General features: G+C 47.0%; 1 protein-coding gene across 1 annotated transcript; it reads left to right on the forward strand.

The window, feature by feature from the left end:
- The first annotated feature begins 493 nt into the window (after positions 1 to 493).
- Positions 494 to 15,900, forward strand: LOC149339259 (solute carrier family 2, facilitated glucose transporter member 6-like). The gene is made up of 6 exons (XM_089550441.1): positions 494 to 519; positions 4,132 to 4,484; positions 7,232 to 7,455; positions 9,444 to 9,730; positions 13,450 to 13,722; positions 15,549 to 15,900. Exons 1-6 carry the CDS (start codon positions 494 to 496, stop codon positions 15,898 to 15,900), a joined length of 1,515 nt encoding a protein of 504 aa, XP_089406567.1.
- Positions 15,901 to 18,443: the final 2,543 nt, after the last annotated feature.

Below are 18,443 nucleotides of genomic sequence, written 5' to 3' on the forward strand. Positions count from 1 at the left end.
ACCGCTCTGACCGGCACGAACCCGCAAGACCAGCGACAGCTGCTCTGGCAGTCCTGTAGGGTCGCGGCGGCACATGGAGCCCTGGATTGAGGGCTCCACTCAAGAAGCCGAGGACAGTATAATTTTATAATAAATATTTTTTGTCCTCCTCTTCTGACTGCACACAAGAGACAATAATAGGTTGAATTTTAGGGGTTTGATGCTCATGCATTCATATAGTCCTGCAGCGCTGAAGTCAGTCTTTAGTTAAGTAGTTAGCCACCTCGCTATAGAATACTAGAACTTTGTAGTCCATCACTGGTGGAAAAATATTTATCTTTGGTCTTGCAGCGTCTGCGTAAGAGTTGAACCAACTGTAAAGGTTTCACCTCAAATGCTCTTTGCACTAAGCACAACGCACGGGACAACCGAGGAGACGTAGAAGAAGACGAAGAAGCAGAAGCCAGAGAAGGTCGCATCAGCTGTTCTTTTTGCGCTCTGTTAAAACACCATCATGGCGTCGCCAATGAGGACCCAGACGTGAGTGCCGCTTCTTCGTTACCTGAGCGTCTTCTGCGGCCAAACAACTCGTGGTCTGGCTGCTATGTTTGAATGATTACAGGAAGGTTGAACTAGGTACTCCGGCGCTTGGCAATGTACTCTGACCAGGGATGTCATAGAAATTAGTTTTATGACATCGTAAAGTCACGGCTTTGCGGCACAAATAGATTGCGGTTTGGCCACTACGTATTTGCATGCAACCAAGTTCTCTGCGTTTAAAGCGTTGCCGCTTTATGGAGACGATTCATTGCGTGGCTTAGAAGGAGCTTTGCGAAGTGGAAGAGGAATATGGGGATACCTTTTGAAGCGAGGGTTGCCTGTTTTGGAGCAGCTGAGGAATTCCTGCACTGCTGCGTATACTTTCGCTTCCGACAGACAGAGCTGTGAACTTTTCTTTTATTTTCATTTCAGTTGGATAACGCAATGAATAGCCACACGGCGTTTTTTTTTTAAAACACCTTGCGAATTAGGGGGGAAGGGGGGGGGGGGAGGGGGGGGGGGGGGGGGCTCAACAGAGGTGCAGTTTCCGCTGTTAGGAAAAACATCAAGCAGCTATCTGTGAAATCAAAATTTTCTACTAGCAGCATAATTTGCTGCAGTACTAAGTCATCCTGTTACTGCCATGCGAAAAAGACTCCTCTTTCCTCTTACATGCATTTTATACGCCTGGTAGTTTTCGCAGTTTTTTTTTTTTTTGCTGCAGACGACGGACCAAGTCTATGTTGTGACAAAGAACTCCAGTAATATCTTGCTAACGAGAACAGACACAGGGCTAGAAATCTTTGCGTGGCAGGGAAAAATGACATATCCCTACATTAAAACGACTATTATATTGATAATTTTATGTCAATGCAATTCTGATACCCTCTCAGTCATCGTTTAGATTAAATCAGGGCGCTTAATTTTGTCAAAACTCGCTAGTCGTTAATCTGAATGAGACTGGCACATAATCGGAAAAAAAAAGAAAAAGTAGTCAAGCTTCCGAGAACAGAGGTTCACTTTTGCTTTCCTTGTGACACAGTTTAGCCTTAGTTGTGCGCCACAGGTATGTAGCGCCAGTATTATCGTAGGTCTAATGGATATTTCATAATTCATTCAGAAGATTTGCTCGACCAGGGAAGCTATGAGGATTATTCCACGTAAAGACTATCCGAGCGTAGGCGTGTCTGGTTTTGGAGTGCTCAGCTTACTTTGCTATAAAGAGCGAAACTTTGCTCATGCACTTGGCGCCGTGCATCTTGACTAAATCCTGCAGCACATAAAAACCCAAATTTATTCGTTGCGCGTTACCAAGACGACCGATAAACCACTTACGAAGGTAGCGAGGGCATTGAACTTGAACAAAATGATAAATATTCGTCTTAAGCGCTTTGCAGTTCGTTGTTCACAGACAGTACCTAAGAAATGAACAGGCTTCTTTGAGTCTCAGTTTGCACAACGCATACATAACCTATAATCTTGCCCCACTATTAAAATAAAGAACTCTCGCTCTGAGGTTTTCCAGAAATGAGCTCCGCAGTGCAGAGTTGCATAAAAAAAAATGTGGGCCTGCTAAAGGATTACTGTCTCTGTGTGCTTTGACACTCACCCACACACACACCATCCACACACACGCACACACGCGTGTATGACGCCACCCGGAACGCTGTACGACGAACGGTTGCATCACAATTTTGAGACGAAAGACTGAAAAGGCATGCAATTTAACGTGCATATGCCATCTGTTCGAATCCCTCTCGCAAGCTAGCCGCCAACTTGACTAGCACATGGAAGTTATGTGCAACGAAAAATCACATGACACCACGCGGAGTGCTCTGCGGCAAACGGCTGCGTCCCACTTTTTGTACAAATATCGGGAAAACCTGCGCCACACGGAGATCGGCTAGTGGTGAGTATGTATAGGCGAACGACATGTACAGTCTTTGTCAAAAGTAACTCGGCACAGGTGGTTTATTTCTTTGCCGCGTAGCGAAGCAAGCACTCATGGCAGCCCTTAAGGTCTGATTCTGCGTAAAGAAAGGTGAGACCTTGTCCTTACATTATGGCACCGTTCGGTCTTTAGGGCTGCTCGTAAATGCTCCGTTATACGTTTGAGAGGCAAGAACCTGTTGCTCGGTTACTTTTGGCAAGGAGTGTACAGGACTGTCTGAAGCGGTGGTGATCGGCTTTCTGCTGCCACTTGATGACGTCGCCCTATTTTTGTTGCTATCGCAAGGATTCTCTGTACCATCTGCGAGTGTGCTCACGCACGCACGCACGCACGCACGCACGCACGAACGAACGAACGAACGAACGCACGCACACAGTAATGCTTTCGCTTTAAAAAGAGGCGCCACTTAAGGTCGGGCAAGGCTGAGGGAATTCGACGGGAAGAATGTGGGACGACGCCTCGGAGGGGCTGTCGGTGTGCTGCTTGAGAGGGTCTCTGCGTATTGTGGTGTGCCAAGTCTGGTGTAAGATCGTGTATGTGATTGCGAGTGCGATGACCAGGCATTCTGCCTCGAAGATGCTGATGGATTGGACGGGGGCGGCATTGAATGTTGAGCTGTGGATGTCTTTGAACACGGCGGTGGTGGTGCGTGAGTGGGTGAGATTATATGAAGGACCCATGTAGAGGATGACCTGGTGTTAGCGGTAGTGTTTGTTTAGGTGATATTTGCCAGAAATGAAAGGTCGAACGCAAAACTGTTATTTTAAAGTCCACACCTGCGTTCGGTGCCAAAGATATGGACAACCTGAATAAGGCCGCCTTAAATCCTTTTCCCGGGAACATTTGTTGACGTTTTGGGCTAGCGCATTAAAAATGAGTAGGTGCACTGAATTGTTTCCCTCCTGATAACGATGCGCATCGAAATCGAAAAGTGAAAAGAGCCGGTCCCAAAATACGGTAGCTTTTTTTTCGTCGCCCTGCCGTAACCACAGATTTTTTTTTTTTGTTATATTGCGTAGTCGCCTGTTGCAGCGACATAACTGGCTCTGTCGCTTGAACAGATGACTCTACAGTGCTGCAGAAAGTCCTGTTGTTACTACAAGAATTTCTGTTGTCAGTTCCGGAAACATTATGAGAAAATATCTCGTTACATAGGGATGGACTTGGCAGACAGAATTGAAGAAGATATATAAGCCCTCCAGGATACTAAAGAATTTATTACTACGTTTTTTTTTTCACCCGCTGTCTCGAATCTGTTTCTGCAGGTTGTCCCGTAAAAAGATACCACACTGAACCGCCATACGCCTTGTTCTTACAGAACAGTGCCGCATTTGTTGATCCATCGGCTGCTGTGCAGCACAGAAACTCCGCAAATCGTGTGTGTTCGTAGCAAGCGACAGAGCAGTGCTTCGTCCTTGTTTTGTTAGAGCACGTGACTGTTGGGGTTGTGTGTGCTATCTTTCAATGCCACAGGTCGCGGGAACCGAAGCCGAAATTGCCTACTAAAAGCAAAGGTGTAATAAAATGCGGGGCACTAAGGCACATCTCATCAGTTACATCACTTCTAAAGCTACCAGCGAAAAGCAAGCTGGAAAATCGATTTCCACCCTCCTTTAAGACACTGCGAGGTCAATCTGAAATGAGATGAAATGTGCTCCCAGTTCGGTGGCCGCTCCGTCGCCGGCGATGATCACCGCGAGCAGCGAGCCCGCGGCGTCGTCTCTTCTGCCCTTCAACGCCGCCATGGAGCAACTGCGCAAGCTGTGCCCCTCGGCCGTAGGCGGCACCCCGGTCACCGACGTGGAGACCTCGCTGCCCCGGGGAGACCACGTGCGCTCCATGGCGATCGCCTGCCTGGCCACCCTGGCGTCCGGCACCGCGCTGGGCCACGCATCCGTGACGATGCCTTCTATCGAGCGCGAGTACTGGTACAGCCTGGAACGCAGCCCTCCGCAGAACCGCTGGGTCGCCGACATACTGCTAGTCGGGGCTGCGGCAGGAGCGCTGCTGTCCGGTGAGCTGTTAACCGCGAACGATCTCGGCAGGACTGCGTGCCTGTGTCGATGATATGTACTGGCAGTGAAACTGAATTTTCTGAAATTTGACTATCGGCCTTCGACATCTGATCTAGATCATGTGGTAGTGCTATACGCGAACCGCCGCCGCAGTAGCTCAGTGGTTATGGTGCTCGGCTGCTGAACCGAAAGGAGCGGGTTCGATCCCGGCCGCGGTGGTCGAATTTCGATGGAGGCGAAATTCTAGAGGCCCGTGTACTGTGCGATGTCAGTGCACGTTAAAGAACCCCAGGTGGTCGAAATTTCCGGAGCCCTTCACTACGGCGTCCCTCATAGCCTGAGTCGCTTTGGGACGTTAAACCTCATAAACCAAACCAAACCAAACCAAACCAACCGTGATGACGTCATTACGCAATTCCTCATTGACCTGCATGGTCGCGACGTCAATCCATCATCGTTACGTGCACTTCTGAAGAAAAAAAAATAAAAAAATGTTCGAGCCGGGTCTCGCACCGGAGCCTTTGGGTCGTGTGCCGGGCGCTATACCTCTCGACCACTGAGAAACTTGTTTTATTTCTTCTTTATTGGCTTGAAAGGCGTGGGCATACAATGAAACGTTCGACTTGGTTAAAGCGAGGCCTTGTTTCTCTACTGGTAAATAAAAACAAAATTAAAAAAAAAACGAAGTACAGTGTCCATGCCTGCCAGGTGATATGTAAAGAGGACCCCAGGCCGCTGAAGGGGGGCCCATTAACGCTGCTGCATTAACGCGGAGCTCAAGTGTTCTGAGAATTTTTTCTTGCGTGGAGAAAAGGCGACCTCAACATTGTACTTCCCCGCATCTCTCTTGAACCCGAGTGACTTGCCACGCGCATCCGAAACAACATCCAAACTTTCCTTTCTTTTTCCTCTTTTTGGGATAACTCTTTTCTTTAACATGCCTGAGCAATTGCTCACAAAACCCTGGAAATGAGATAAAGGGGATAGCCTTTAACCCATAATTTGCTGATCTTTGCCAAAACGCCCGTACTACTCCTTTCTTGACATTACTCTTTTATTGCCAATTACAGGCAATAGTAGTATTCTTGTTCGGGCTAGTTCGTTCATGTCGAAAGGTATAGTGAAGACGGCGCGACCAAAACGGACAACGAAGAGACAAACGACGCTGGCGCTGATCCTGTCGTTTGTGCGTTTTATGAGTCTCATTTGGTCTTGCCGTCTTTGTTACATATTTTATCAGCCAGGAGAGAGTGATGTCATCCTTGATGAGCTTCCAAGCACCGGATGGGATGTTTAGCAATGGTTTGGCCAATCTCCTATAGTAGCGCAAACTCACGTGGCTGTTTTCTTAGGCAAGCATCGCAGCTTCATTGAGACAGAAAACAACGGAGCAAAAACTTTTGTCATAACGTTTCTCATAACGCTGCCTATTAGGTGAAGTTTTCTTCTTGGAGAAAGAGAATGATATCTAAATATTGAGTTTTTGTCCCAGTACGAACTTCTGTTGCGAATTTAAGGCCACGCAGTACTTTTGCCTATTCGCTGCCATGTATTAAGAAATCCAGCCGGAAATAATGGCACTGCACTTTCGACGATCTATTGCAAGAAACAGTTGAGCTCCCTTCTACATTTCACTGCTTATCGTGGCGGCTGCCAGGTTCATGAAACATATGGAAGCCTGACTGGTGTGCATAAGAAACCGAGCCGTTTTTTTTTTGCGCTGCATTGCAGTGGAGCATAAAGAAAATCTTTTTGAACAATTAATTTATTCTTATAGATGTGCCATTAACTATGTGCTAGAAGCCAATTTGTTCTCGTGAAATATTTGGAAGATCAAATTTGCTTTTCAGAATCATGAAAGACTGAAGTCAATTAGCGGCTTGCACAGAGTAAAATGCACGCATAAACTAAAGGGGATGGCGAGCTGCTTCCAACAACGCTCGAATGTACGAAGCAAAAACAAGGACCAATAAACACAAGCTCTTCACAAGAACCAGTTACTGGCAACCTATTTACGGTAGTAGACAACGCAGGTTGGTAACTGCCGCGTCAGTTGGAGCCTTCTCTGCGCTGTCTGTGTGCTTTCTACGTTCGGCTGCCTTTTGCTTAAAACCTCTTTCTCGGATGAACATTACTCCTCCTGTACATTTCGAAACCACGACGTGGCGCATTCCCTGCCCCTGCAGTCATGTACACGCTTCTATCAAAAGTTTACATCCCAATGGGTTTGCTGAAAAGCCATGTAGCCGGGCTCCAGTACCATGCGTTAGGTCTCAACTTCCAGAAAAGTGAGGGCTAGAGTTCTCTGACCCATAGCCCTTACCCTTCTGAAAGTTAGGACTTGCATGGTGATACTGGAGAGCGGCTGCATGGCTTACATCCCTTGAGATGTAAACTTTTCCCAAAGGGTGCACCTTTTGTGCATGTCAGAGAGAGCGGCGTACACCCGACCACACATACGAGAGACACTGTGGCTCATAACTCCCAAAATTTTGCAGATCAAACCATGCAACTTATGCCGTTAGAAAGGACTTCGGTAAGACCATTCAGCGCTGTACTTTGAATTTCCATAAACTTTGCAGTTTGCGTGTAGTATAGACAGTTTGGTTTTCACTAATGATCCTTCCGGGCATCTTCGAGCAGAAAGGGAAGTCATTAATACTGGACATAGCAGCCCCGACGTTTCGCGGCAGTTTGACCTAGTGAGGCCAGATTTGCGACTGCGATGTGGCCGGGTTGCGCACAGGGCTCCTGCTTCGTCTGGTGGGCCACCGGAGAACCCTGATGCTGTCCGCGGTCGGCCAGTTCGGCGCGTGGATCTCTCTCTTCGTGTCCAACCACGTCGCCATGCTGCTCTTCGGCAGAGCTCTGTGCGGCCTCTGGCTTGGCGTCACCACCAACTGCGCTAGCCTCTACGTGTGCGATGTGGCTCCTCCGGCGAAGAGATCCTTGTTTGGAGGCCTCACGGAGGTGTGCGTAAGCGAAGCATTCTGCTCTGCGCCCGCTGTGATTGGTTCACAATGAGGCTGACAAAACCTTCCGGGCTTTTGGTACCAGAAGAACTCTAGTTTGGGCTAGTTGGTTTGTGATTCAACAGGAAAACGGCGCAAAAGACGTGGACAAAAGAGACAAACACGTGGCGCTGGTCCTGTCGTGTTTGTCTCTTTTGTCCACGTCTTTTGCGCCGTTTTCCTGTTGAATCATGAACCAACTAGCCCAAACTAGAGTTCTTCTTGAGCATATTTCTTCTACAATGGGCCCTTTACTGTCTCGAAGTTCCCGCACCGAACCAGCCGTTGTGTGTGTCAACCTCATCGCCGTGTCTACATGCCAGTCCCGAGTCAAAAATGGCGCTGGTCCTGTCGTGTTTGTCTCTTTTGTCCACGTCTTTTGCGCCGTTTTCCTGTTGAATTTTGGTACCAGCGCCTTCTGTCGGGTAAATCAATTTGGCTGGGTTAACACTCCGCCATTCAAAGAGACACACTTTGAAGTCAAAGACTGTCGACCTGAGTCACATGGCTCCAAATATAACTTTCTCACTGGCTGGGAGGCAGACACGGCAGCTCTGCCACCACATTGCTCAAAAAGCAATAACATGACGATGAAGAGGTGACTTCCTGTAGTTTTGTGTTCCGGCACACTACTACTATTGATATAACCAGGACAACGATAGAAACACCGTACTTTCCGAAAAATGCCCCTGGGAAAGCTACGTTGCAAAAAGGAAGAAATAGCTGCCCGATTTTTTGCCGTCTTCAAGGGAAGAAAACCGCAGCGAGAGCTTTACCGTACATATTACGTAAACGGCCACTCGCGCATCACAAGAGCACACATGATGACACACTCTTGAAAGCGCCTACTCTCCACTTCCCTTGTCGTCTAAAGCCTAGGCCCGCTTGGGTAACATTGCATGTTCTCATGAGCGCCCACTCCGAATCCCACTAGTACATTCGGACCTCTTGGATAGCATTGCGATAAGCCAGCATGTGTTTCGAGAGTATATCATTGCGACGTGCTAAAACGGTGATAGCGGCGCCGATTCCATTAATCCAAGAGAAAGTCTCATATACTTCTGGAGTTCTGAAAAGAACTCAGGCTGTTTCATGAGTTTGTGTTGGGGTAGTTACGTGTAGTAGACAACACTGATGGTGATGGTAAAATCTAGCTGCCACTTGAGAAACTGGCGTGTCGACAAATAAAGCTGGAAGGGAAGTTGTTATAAACGCTCACAAAGCTCACCAGCCTTCTCTGCAGCGCACCTGTAAGAGGCTGTTCTACTTCTGGAGATTTAGCTTATCCACTGCTCGCACAGCTGATGACTATAGGCGAATGAGTGTTCGGTGCTTTGATTTCAATTCAAAACTAGGACTCCGGTTAGACTTCGCACTCTTAGGAACACGCCGCCATAATACTGCGTTATCGAGAACTATCGAGGGTTGAGCTTGTTGTGGCCGGGAAGGGACAAAGGGACAAAAGAAGCTCAAAGGCCGGATTCACAGGATACCATTTTTGTGCAACTCAGTAACGACACATGACAACTTAACCGGCGACACCTGTCGTGCCATCTCCAGGCGGCTGTCGGCGTTTCGCTGCGACTCCATGTAGACGATCTGCCAGGCGCAGGTGGTGGAGATGGGGGCGTGCGTCTCATTAAGTCTTCTTAGAAAAAGAAATGCGTGCCGTCACAGGTTCTTCCTACCACTAGCAATTTTACTGCTGTCAAAACTTTCTTGACATCGCAACGCAGACGTTCCGTGTTCGGGGACCTTGTTCTTAGCGGTATAATCCGCAGGATTCCAACAAATCGCCATTCAGTAGGCTCACTAAGACGCTCGAAAGGCGGCACAACTGGCGCTGCTGGCCACACTCTGGCTAGTTTCTGTCAACAGTCCTGTGGTCTGTACACGGGCCGTTTTAAGGCAAGCAATGTTTCTGCTTTTGTATGCTTTTCGTGGCAGCAGGTGGCCATGAACATGGGGGCGCTATCAGCCTACTCGCTGAGTGGATTCAAGTGGGAGATCCAGGCGATCCTGTGCGCAGTGGCGCCCCTCCCGGTGTTGGCGATGCAGCACCACGTCATCGAGAGCCCGCTCTGGCTCCGAGCGCGCGGCAGAGGCCACGACGCAGACACGGCCGTGACACAGCTGTACGGCCTGGACCCGCCGCAGGAGTTCAGGCGCAGGAGGCCGACACGAAGCGAGATTCAGCTGGACGGGGCTTGGCTGCGCTGGCGGAAGGAGGCCAAGTGCGTGTGGATTTTGAAGCCTTTTGAAAAATACGGCGTATAGTTAGTCGCATCGTTCGATCTTATGCTTGCAATCTTATGCACTACAGTAGTGCAAAGGCGCAGTGACGTGTGTTATTTTTTTTTAATATTTAGCGGGTTTCCTTTAAACGCAAGAAAGAAGGACCAGGCAAGAAAAAAAGGACCTGGTCCTTCACTGGCAAGATCACTTGCGAAAAGTGATCATGCGACTATGTTGGCTGCCGCCGTATATTGGAGCTCTCACATCCATAAATACCAAAAGGTCTCGAAAGGTGGGGACAAGGGTTCTGCTTACTTTATACACAGATTTAAAGCATAAGGCGTGCTTTAAATACGCTAAACGACAAAGAAAAAAAAAACTCCGATGCTTGCTTGCTTTTGTCAGACGTTACGCTGCTGTAACTGAATCGCCTGAACATCCCCTACAACTGAATGAAATATGATTGAGCCTGCAAATTTTCCCTACAAATACTACAAATTTTACAGAATTAATTTTTGATTGCCGAAACTGCAAAGCACCTCAGGAAAAGTCATTACTTCCAAATTATTCTAGCTAATGTACTCGTAATCAAAAGGCGTTGTATAAAATTTGTTAGCGCAGCTAAAATTTGACAAATTGCTATGTCGTGCATTCTCGATAGTGGTCATTTGGTTAATTTTCTACAGCATGTCCGAATTGCATGAAAGACCAACTTGAATGCATCGAACAGTTTCGAAGGTTCAGGGGCAGTAGACGATTTCTTTATCCAACACACGTCTTCCCTTTTCTCCCTCAGCGGCTGTCAGAAAACGAGACGAGAAATCATTAAACACTGGCTGGAAGCCGCACATTCGCACGAACTTTTATTCGCATAGTTTTCGCACAGCTTCTGCACCGTCACGCCAGTAATCCTAATCGAAAAGCGCTGGCTGCTGCGAGCATCTTCATACTTTGTGTACTAACTACATGTTGTACTGGCTGCACGGCGTACAAACGTACGTCGGGAATTCACGACACGGCCGGTTGAAGGGCTAGTTTTAGCTAATTTACCCATTATACGAAATTAAAAACAAAGACTGTCATCGGTTTCGCGCATTTGCGTCATACCCCGTTTTTTAACCCTAGGCTTAAGTTACGTATAGGCTCTGTATATCAGTGTGAAGGGGCGTAATCCTAGGCTTAAAGGGATAGTGAGGAGAGCTCTATTAATATTTTTTTTATAGCAAAATCCGATAGTTCGGCATTTAATGGCTTTGTTGCCACTTGGCCGGCAGCGAAAGATGCATTTACTTCTAAGAAATTTAGATTCGAAGTTGAAAAAGTTTTTCCCGCCGCTGATTCAAACTTGAGACTCTCTTATGACGACACAGGACTAAGTGATGTGAAACATGACGTAAAATATGACGTGCACATGACGTAACGCAGACTCCGTGATTTCTGGCGGCTAGCGGTGCGGCCTAGCAGCAACCCAAATGAACGCTACCGCCGGACGCACGTTGAAGGCATCTATCGGCTATTGCGGCCGTCGCTACCGTCGCTTCGTTTAAGTTTGCACCTGCGTTTTGCCAGCGTTAGGATGGATCCCGTTCTCGAAGTCGTCAACGAAGTTCTCGCAAATAGACACCTTTAGCATACCGTGTACCTTGTTACCATTAGCGGAGTACCGGGAGCCCGCCTACCGCCGGTGAGCAGGCGCCGATTGGTCCTGATGATGCAGGCGCGCGCGTAGGATGGATGGATGGATGGATAGGAGCGCCCCCTTTGAAACGGGGTGGTGGCAATTGCCACCATGCTCAGCTTTTCTTTCTTTATTATTTTTTTGTTTAGTGTGTTGTCAATTCTCATTAAGATTCGTCATCATCTTTACCTACGGTTTCCTACAATTCTAACCTTATGCCACATCTCTGCTTTTCAGCCACCAATCCTCCAATCGCTTTTTGCTAACTTCCACTGCAGATTTATTTACATGACCATTGTTACCTTTAAACCCTAGGGCCTCATGAAGAGTGACTGCGCCTGCATCGACATCCGGATAGATACCATCACATTTGATTATGAGGTGTTCAATTGTTTTCACAGATCTACCACACACTGCACATGTGTCATCTTCTTCGTTAAATTTCTTTTTGTAGCTGCGCGTTCTAAGACACCCAGACCTAGCTTCAAAAAGTAGGGCACTACCTCTTGAGTTATCAGAGAAAAATTCTTTCCTGATCTGCCTTTTCCAGTATCGATATAGTTATACACTATGTTTCTTTTCCATTGAATTCATCCAATTTTTAACTTCCGCGTTTTTAACCTGTCGTTTAATGCTCTTTCTTTCTCCGTCCTCATGACCGGCATACTTACTGGTTAGTTTTCTAGTTCTTTTCCGCCACTGTGAGTCAACGCTCTTTCTGTATAAATATTTAAATACCTTAGCTGCCCACCTGTTATCGTCCAATTTCCTCAGGCGTAGCTGCCGGGTACAAGGCGCCATCTGGCGACGTCAAGGCGATTTGCGCATGAATTAGCTGCGCGCGCGCTCCCGGAACTCAGGTTCCGGTAACGGGAACGCGGTACACGGTATGCTAAAAGTGTCTAATAACTTCGGCCTCCACATCAGCGACCTCAGCCCCACAGAGCGTCAAGTAGTTGCGTGTTGACTGGCACAACCGGGAACGTTTCGCCAGGCGAGCATACGAAGACTCAAGGTGCTCTTTACACTGCAGACTGCCTTGTGCGATCACCGAAAATCGTGCCATCATACTTTTTCATCGACCGTGGCGATCATCTGACCAACCTTAACAGGCTCCTTCAAAAGTTAACTAGCATTTGGAGTGGCACTTGGAGTACCTCTGCTGTTCCGCGCTTGTAAATCGAGGCGCGTCAACAACGAAACCACGCGGGCATGCATAGCGCATAGATACGAAGCGCCATGATATACTGAAACTCATCTGGCCACCTGTGGCACCGCTAAGTATTGATTTTCTTCGCTTACAACACTCAGGCTGTCTTTTGTCGGTCTTTCTTGTGTGATAAAAGCGCACTATTAGTTTCAAAACAAAACTTACTTCAATATTCAACCGCGCAACCTTCGTTTGTCAGCCTCAGTGATTCGTGGCGACTCGTGTCCCAGTGTTGCTAGAACGATTGGTTCTAGCAACACTGTCTTCTCCTATGACGTCATCACGCCTGTACTCGCGAGTTTGGCCTGTGGCGGCGATAACTGTATTTTGGTTCTTGCTCTTTTCTACGTTACAAGAGCTTTGTTGCCAGTTTGAGTGGTGTTTTTGTAATCAGGAGCGGGTAATTTATCGATACAAGCCAACTTCAATTCCTCGTCAGTGTCCCTTTAAGTTACGTGACACACCCTGTATATCAGTGTGAGGAGGAAGCGGGGGGGGGGGGGGGGGGCGTATGACAAGCATGGAGAAGAGCTTAAAACATAGTGACTGGCTAGTTGGTTCTGCATACCAGAAAATTGCAGCGCAGCAGTAACAAGGACGAGACGAGAAGGACGCAAACACAAGCGCTGCGTTTGCGTCCTTTTTGTCTTGTCCTTGTTACTGCTGCGCTGCAATTTTCCAGTATGGAGAACAGGGAGAAAAGCTTACCTGTTACGCGCCTGACTTAACTTGGAAGAATAAGGTCCAGCAGTTTCAGTAGACAGATGCCGTTTCTGCACTTTGTTCAGCGGCCATTTAGGTTCACTGTTCATTTTTGCTGCGTTGCGCAGGATGGTGTGCCTATGCCTGCTGGTGAACCTGGTGCAGAACCTGTCCTGCGTTCAGCTCCTGTTGCTGCGAGCAGTGCAGATCATGGAACCGCTGGTGTCCACACTGTCCGGACACGAGGCAGCCGTCCTGGTTGTCCTCTTGCACGTGTCCTGCTCGGCTCTATTCGTTACTATGACGCAAGTAGCGGGTCGCCGCCGTCTGCTCGGAGTCTCTGCAGTGCTGGTGGCTGGCGTTCTCGCAACCTTGCGGCCTCTCGAGCACCTGGTATTCAGGTTGGCGTCCTGTCTTGAAAAAGCTATACACGCATTTCTTGCATGCTATTACCATTTGCTCATTTTTTACGCTGATAGATGCATTAATGATTTTCTCCAATGCAACGACATCGCGATCGGTGTCTGCGTGTTTGTATTTGGTATCCCAATGAGAATGTTTCACAGGTGGGCGTGACCATAGAAGATATTTTGGCCGGGAAAGGGTGCTCAGGAAAATATACCATATGGGACTATGATTGTGATTGTAAGAACTTCTTGTTGGGCGAGTTGGTGCATACTGTTGTAGGTACGAATTGCGCATTGCGCTCTTTCAGTCTCCCTCGTGTTTTTCCTGTGTGTGTCTTTTGTGCGCAATTCGTACCTACAACAATTGTGATTGTAGTTGGCCCGGCAGCAGGGACAGTCATGGCGGAGGACTGCGTAACACGGTAATGCTAGCCCCGTCATTTTTTGGCCACGGAATGTGAGAAAAGTCTGGTAGCATTTTATTTCCTGTTCATATCGACATAGAGTGATAATTTTCCTCTTATCGATCATCCTAGCTTTTGAAGAGAGGCACTTTATTCATAATTTGGTCAAGCCGCATAGCGTTAATGTGTTTATTTAGAAAGACGTTGACGTCAGCACTGAGCTGCAGTGACTGCTCTATCCATGCGCTTAGCTATTATTTGGTATAGACAGGCGAGACAAAGCACGTGACATGACTCGCGTTGTAAGGCGATTAATGGTACATACACAATTGTTTACGAACTACTTGTTAAATGCATCTCGGCGCACAATTCTCAGCTAAATTACACTTTTAAGAGAACCTGTTTGTGGTACATTTTATTATTTTTATACGTGCCTTTACTACCGACATCTGGTAGCGACAAGCTGTAGCAGCAGAAATGCGGGGTGCTAGAAGTGTATACTGCGCAATTGAAATGAAATTCCAAACAATAATGACAAAAAGAATCATGAACGAGAAGTTTAGACATTGTCTTTTTGCTACGTGTCCGCTCGGGGACGCCTTTGTACGAGGGGCATGAGGGTGGTTGTATCAGAGCAGAAGGTTCACTATTTTGTTAGGAGTGGACTCCAGTTATCATTAGACACCACACACAAATCGAGATAACAGTCGTATTCCTTCCTGTCAGGTCTTATGAGACAACGTCTTGGTTCTGTTGGTGTAAATATTAGTCTAATAGAGATTATCCTGATGGTCGCCTAACTGCAGTGGCATCACGCCATCATAGCCAGTAGCCCCATCTTTAGTAACTTGGTCAGTGAGATATAGCTAGAGTTGTTGTTACATGACCGAGCCATGCTTGCTTCCTCTCATGAATGTTTCTCCTCAGAATTGATCTCAACACAGTCCGCTGAGCCAGCTGAGAACAGCTACTTATCTCAATAGTCCCCGCTTGTTTTGGTTAAGCGCAGCGGTACAGGATGTCGCTCCTAGCACTGCTGGTTCTAGCTACGCTTGAAGGAACTCGTATAGTGGAACATTAATTCATGCATACAGCATTAAGGAACTTTCTGAGCCTCTCTATATGAAATGAACGGCTACGATTCGCGCGGTGTTCCGGTCGCACTCAGCTTTTTCCGGATGGCTTGAGACCGGGAGAATAACGGTCGAACATAACGCCTGGAGTTTAGGCAGCGCGGTAAGTAGCATCTATAAGACCAGCCGATTGTTTCTGTCGATGGTGAAGTTCCCTGGGAACTCTCGAAATGCGCTGATTATCAGGTTAACGCTATTTTTCCCGAAGCTGCTTCATAGCCTGCTAACCATCCTAATTCAAAGATGATTACTATTGCCTCCAATGTCTATCCATGCACCGAAGGCAGTGGACGGCAGAGGAGGTGCCTACGGCTACCCGGTGGGGCGCCGTGATCTCGGTCACCCTGCTGGCCCTCGCCCACTCGGTGGGGTTGTGCCATTTGCCGCCGCTGCTGACCAGCGAGCTGCTGCCCCTGAATAAGTGGCGCTTCCTGGGCGCCTCGTGCGTCTGGAGCTTCCGCTGGCTTGTAGCGTTTGCGCTGGTTCACGGCGACGACCACGTGCTGCGCATCGCCATGTATCAGGGGTCGACTGTCGCCTACAGCCTGACACTTCTGCTCATTGCCGGTGCCGCCGTAGTCTACATGCCGGAGATTGGCGGACGCTCTCTTGAAGATATCGAACGCTACCAATGACCTTACCTGACATCCCTGTCTACAGGTTCATCAATGTTAGGTCATGAAGGCTTAGCCAGATTGACTGCAGCTTGCAAAAAACGTCTATTCGAATGTTGGCTTACTTTATAACGTTCGTCAAAAAAATATTATTGCTTTAGCTCCCCAAGGACGCTAAAACAAACTCTGTTTCTGAGTTTAGTTCTTACGTGAACATTTGCTTGCCTCATGTGGATTCGTTGTGTGTGTTTGCGTTGTGGAGATCAAATTCTCTCCGATGTCATCGCCTGCTCTGATCTTTCTTTTGTTTTGGCTTTCTACGCATTTCGGTTAGGAATCCAGATCAAAGGGAGGGACAAAGTTTTGAGTGAATACAATCTTTAGGTTGGTTTTACTTGCCTGTTAGCGAACGTTTCCGTTCTCTTCCTTGAATTACTGAAGCATATTGTCTGATCTATTGACACCTGTTGCTTTTGACGCGCCAATGAACGGGTGGCTCTAAAAATACAGGCATTTTAATCGTCGTACAGTGAAAGTGGCGTTCCGAGACCTCATAACTGTGCACTTGCACATCAGCGGGCGCATTTATAGGTGTTGCATAAAAAAGGATTTCAACTTCGCTGCCGAAGCGTTGGAGGAATGGCAGAAACAGACAGCCAGGGAAGGCTGGTTCTTAAATAGCGAAGGATGCACTTTAGCTTCCGAAATGTTTCAGTGAGAATGCAGCACTGGGTGGTTATATATTTTTCTGAAAAGGATGTAATTAGTACTCCCTTATTCGTACTCCCTAATAAGTGTTTATTTATTAGTAATCTACTCCACCTTACGGGATTCCCCTAAACATCACACCTACAAATATTTCTCGACACACTGATTTAAACACACATGTGAGGCACACATTTATTCTGAGACATATTTCAGACACTGATTTTATAGCGTATGACACTGTTTGGCCGTCTGATATGGTATGGTTTCTCGTTGGAAGTGCTTCGAGAGCTTGTGAGGCGGCATCTAAATGTGCGTAAATTGTCGCAAAGTGCCGCCATTTCTTGAATTTCCTAATTTGATTTTTAACTTTTTCACAGAGACAGTAAATGTTAGTCGTAGTGACAAACGCACAATCACTCAAGTAAATCAAGGACGAAACAATGATGAACTTCACGGTGCTCACCCCGTTGTCACTGTGTTTGTGCTGCTGAGAAGGGGTGTGTCTGGGTCGATTTTACATTTAACTGGATCACACGCGGATGATCTTCAAACTCAGTCTCCAAACACCGCCCCGGCTTGCTGATCCGTGCTACAGACAACCCAAGCAGGCCGCTACTGTGTTGCCCATGAAAATTTCAGTGGTAGAGGAGAAAAATACATTTGTATTCAGATTTTGTTGTACTGTCGATGCGTGAACGATTAAAGGCGTTTCCTTCATACGACATAAGGATTAAACAGTAAATATCCTTTGCTGGTTATGAAACCGTAACTATATACGACAGAGGATGACAGTGTTTAGTTTGGAGACAAACAAGTCGGAATAAAAATAGTTGGTAATGGTGGTATGGTTGAGGACAGCAGTGGGGAGCTGTCGATTAATCTCGACCATCTAGAGTTTTAAACGGGAACTGACATCACACCGCACACGGGCTTTTCGCATTTCGCCTCTATCTAAATGCGGCCGTGGCGGGGATTCGATCCGGCAACCTTTTGGATAACCGGCTAAACGCCACAGTCACTGAGCCACAGAGGAGGACCTTAAAAAATTACTGCGACTTTGGTACCTTCCAGTGACAGTTAACAAGGCATATGAAATATTCAGCTTAGACGCGTGCCCAGTTTAAGATACCGAGGCACACTGTCAATGCGTTCTGAGTTCTGGAGTGGTGGTTTGAGTTGCTATCTGCAAAGCAGAGCCTTCTTTAAATACTATACATTTATTTATTTATTTATTTATTGAATGGGCAATGCATGGTACTGCCCGTGGGGCAGGACAAAAGGAGTTAATTGTCTCCTGACGAGGCCCTGGCCCCACTGGGCACAACAGCAGCGGTTACAAAATACAATTCCGGTTACAAAATACATGGAGACAGTACACATACAATTGGATACAGCAGTCATCACCGTACAAAAATGCACATGGAGCAAGTTCAAAAAGAAAAACACAAATTGTTAACATTTTGTACACAAATATAGAAACGAGAACACAATACGTTTGCAATTAGAAATCATTATTCGTACATGTTTGGCAAGCTGTTTGGAGTGAAAAGAAGTTGTATTCTGCGCTTGAAAGTTCTCAGACTTCTACATGATTTTGCGATCTCGAGAATGTCTGGGTAATTATTACATAGTTTCATAATTTGATGATCAATTGTCTGTTTAGCATAATTTGTCCTTGGTTTTTCTATGACAATGAAAGTCCTACGCAAATTGTGGCCAGTATCTCTATTTAGATAATGACTAACAAATCTACTGTAATTGCTTGATACTTCAGAGAATATGTAGGCAGATAATTTCTGTGTGTATATTTCGTGAAAAGGTCGGATATTTTGTGTTCTCATTAAGGTTACAGGGTG

Source organism: Amblyomma mixtum, chromosome 6 (genome assembly GCF_055824585.1).
Source record: "Amblyomma mixtum isolate Tamu chromosome 6, ASM5582458v1, whole genome shotgun sequence".
NCBI lineage: Eukaryota > Metazoa > Arthropoda > Arachnida > Ixodida > Ixodidae > Amblyomma > Amblyomma mixtum.

Coding starts and splice junctions, on each gene's coding strand:
- LOC149339259 (XM_089550441.1), top strand. CDS start 494: ATGGCGTCGCCAATGAGGACCCAGAC. Junction 520..4,131: donor TCGCCAATGAGGACCCAGAC/GTGAGTGCCGCT, acceptor ATGTGCTCCCAG/TTCGGTGGCCGCTCCGTCGC. Junction 9,731..13,449: donor CGCTGGCGGAAGGAGGCCAA/GTGCGTGTGGAT, acceptor TGCGTTGCGCAG/GATGGTGTGCCTATGCCTGC.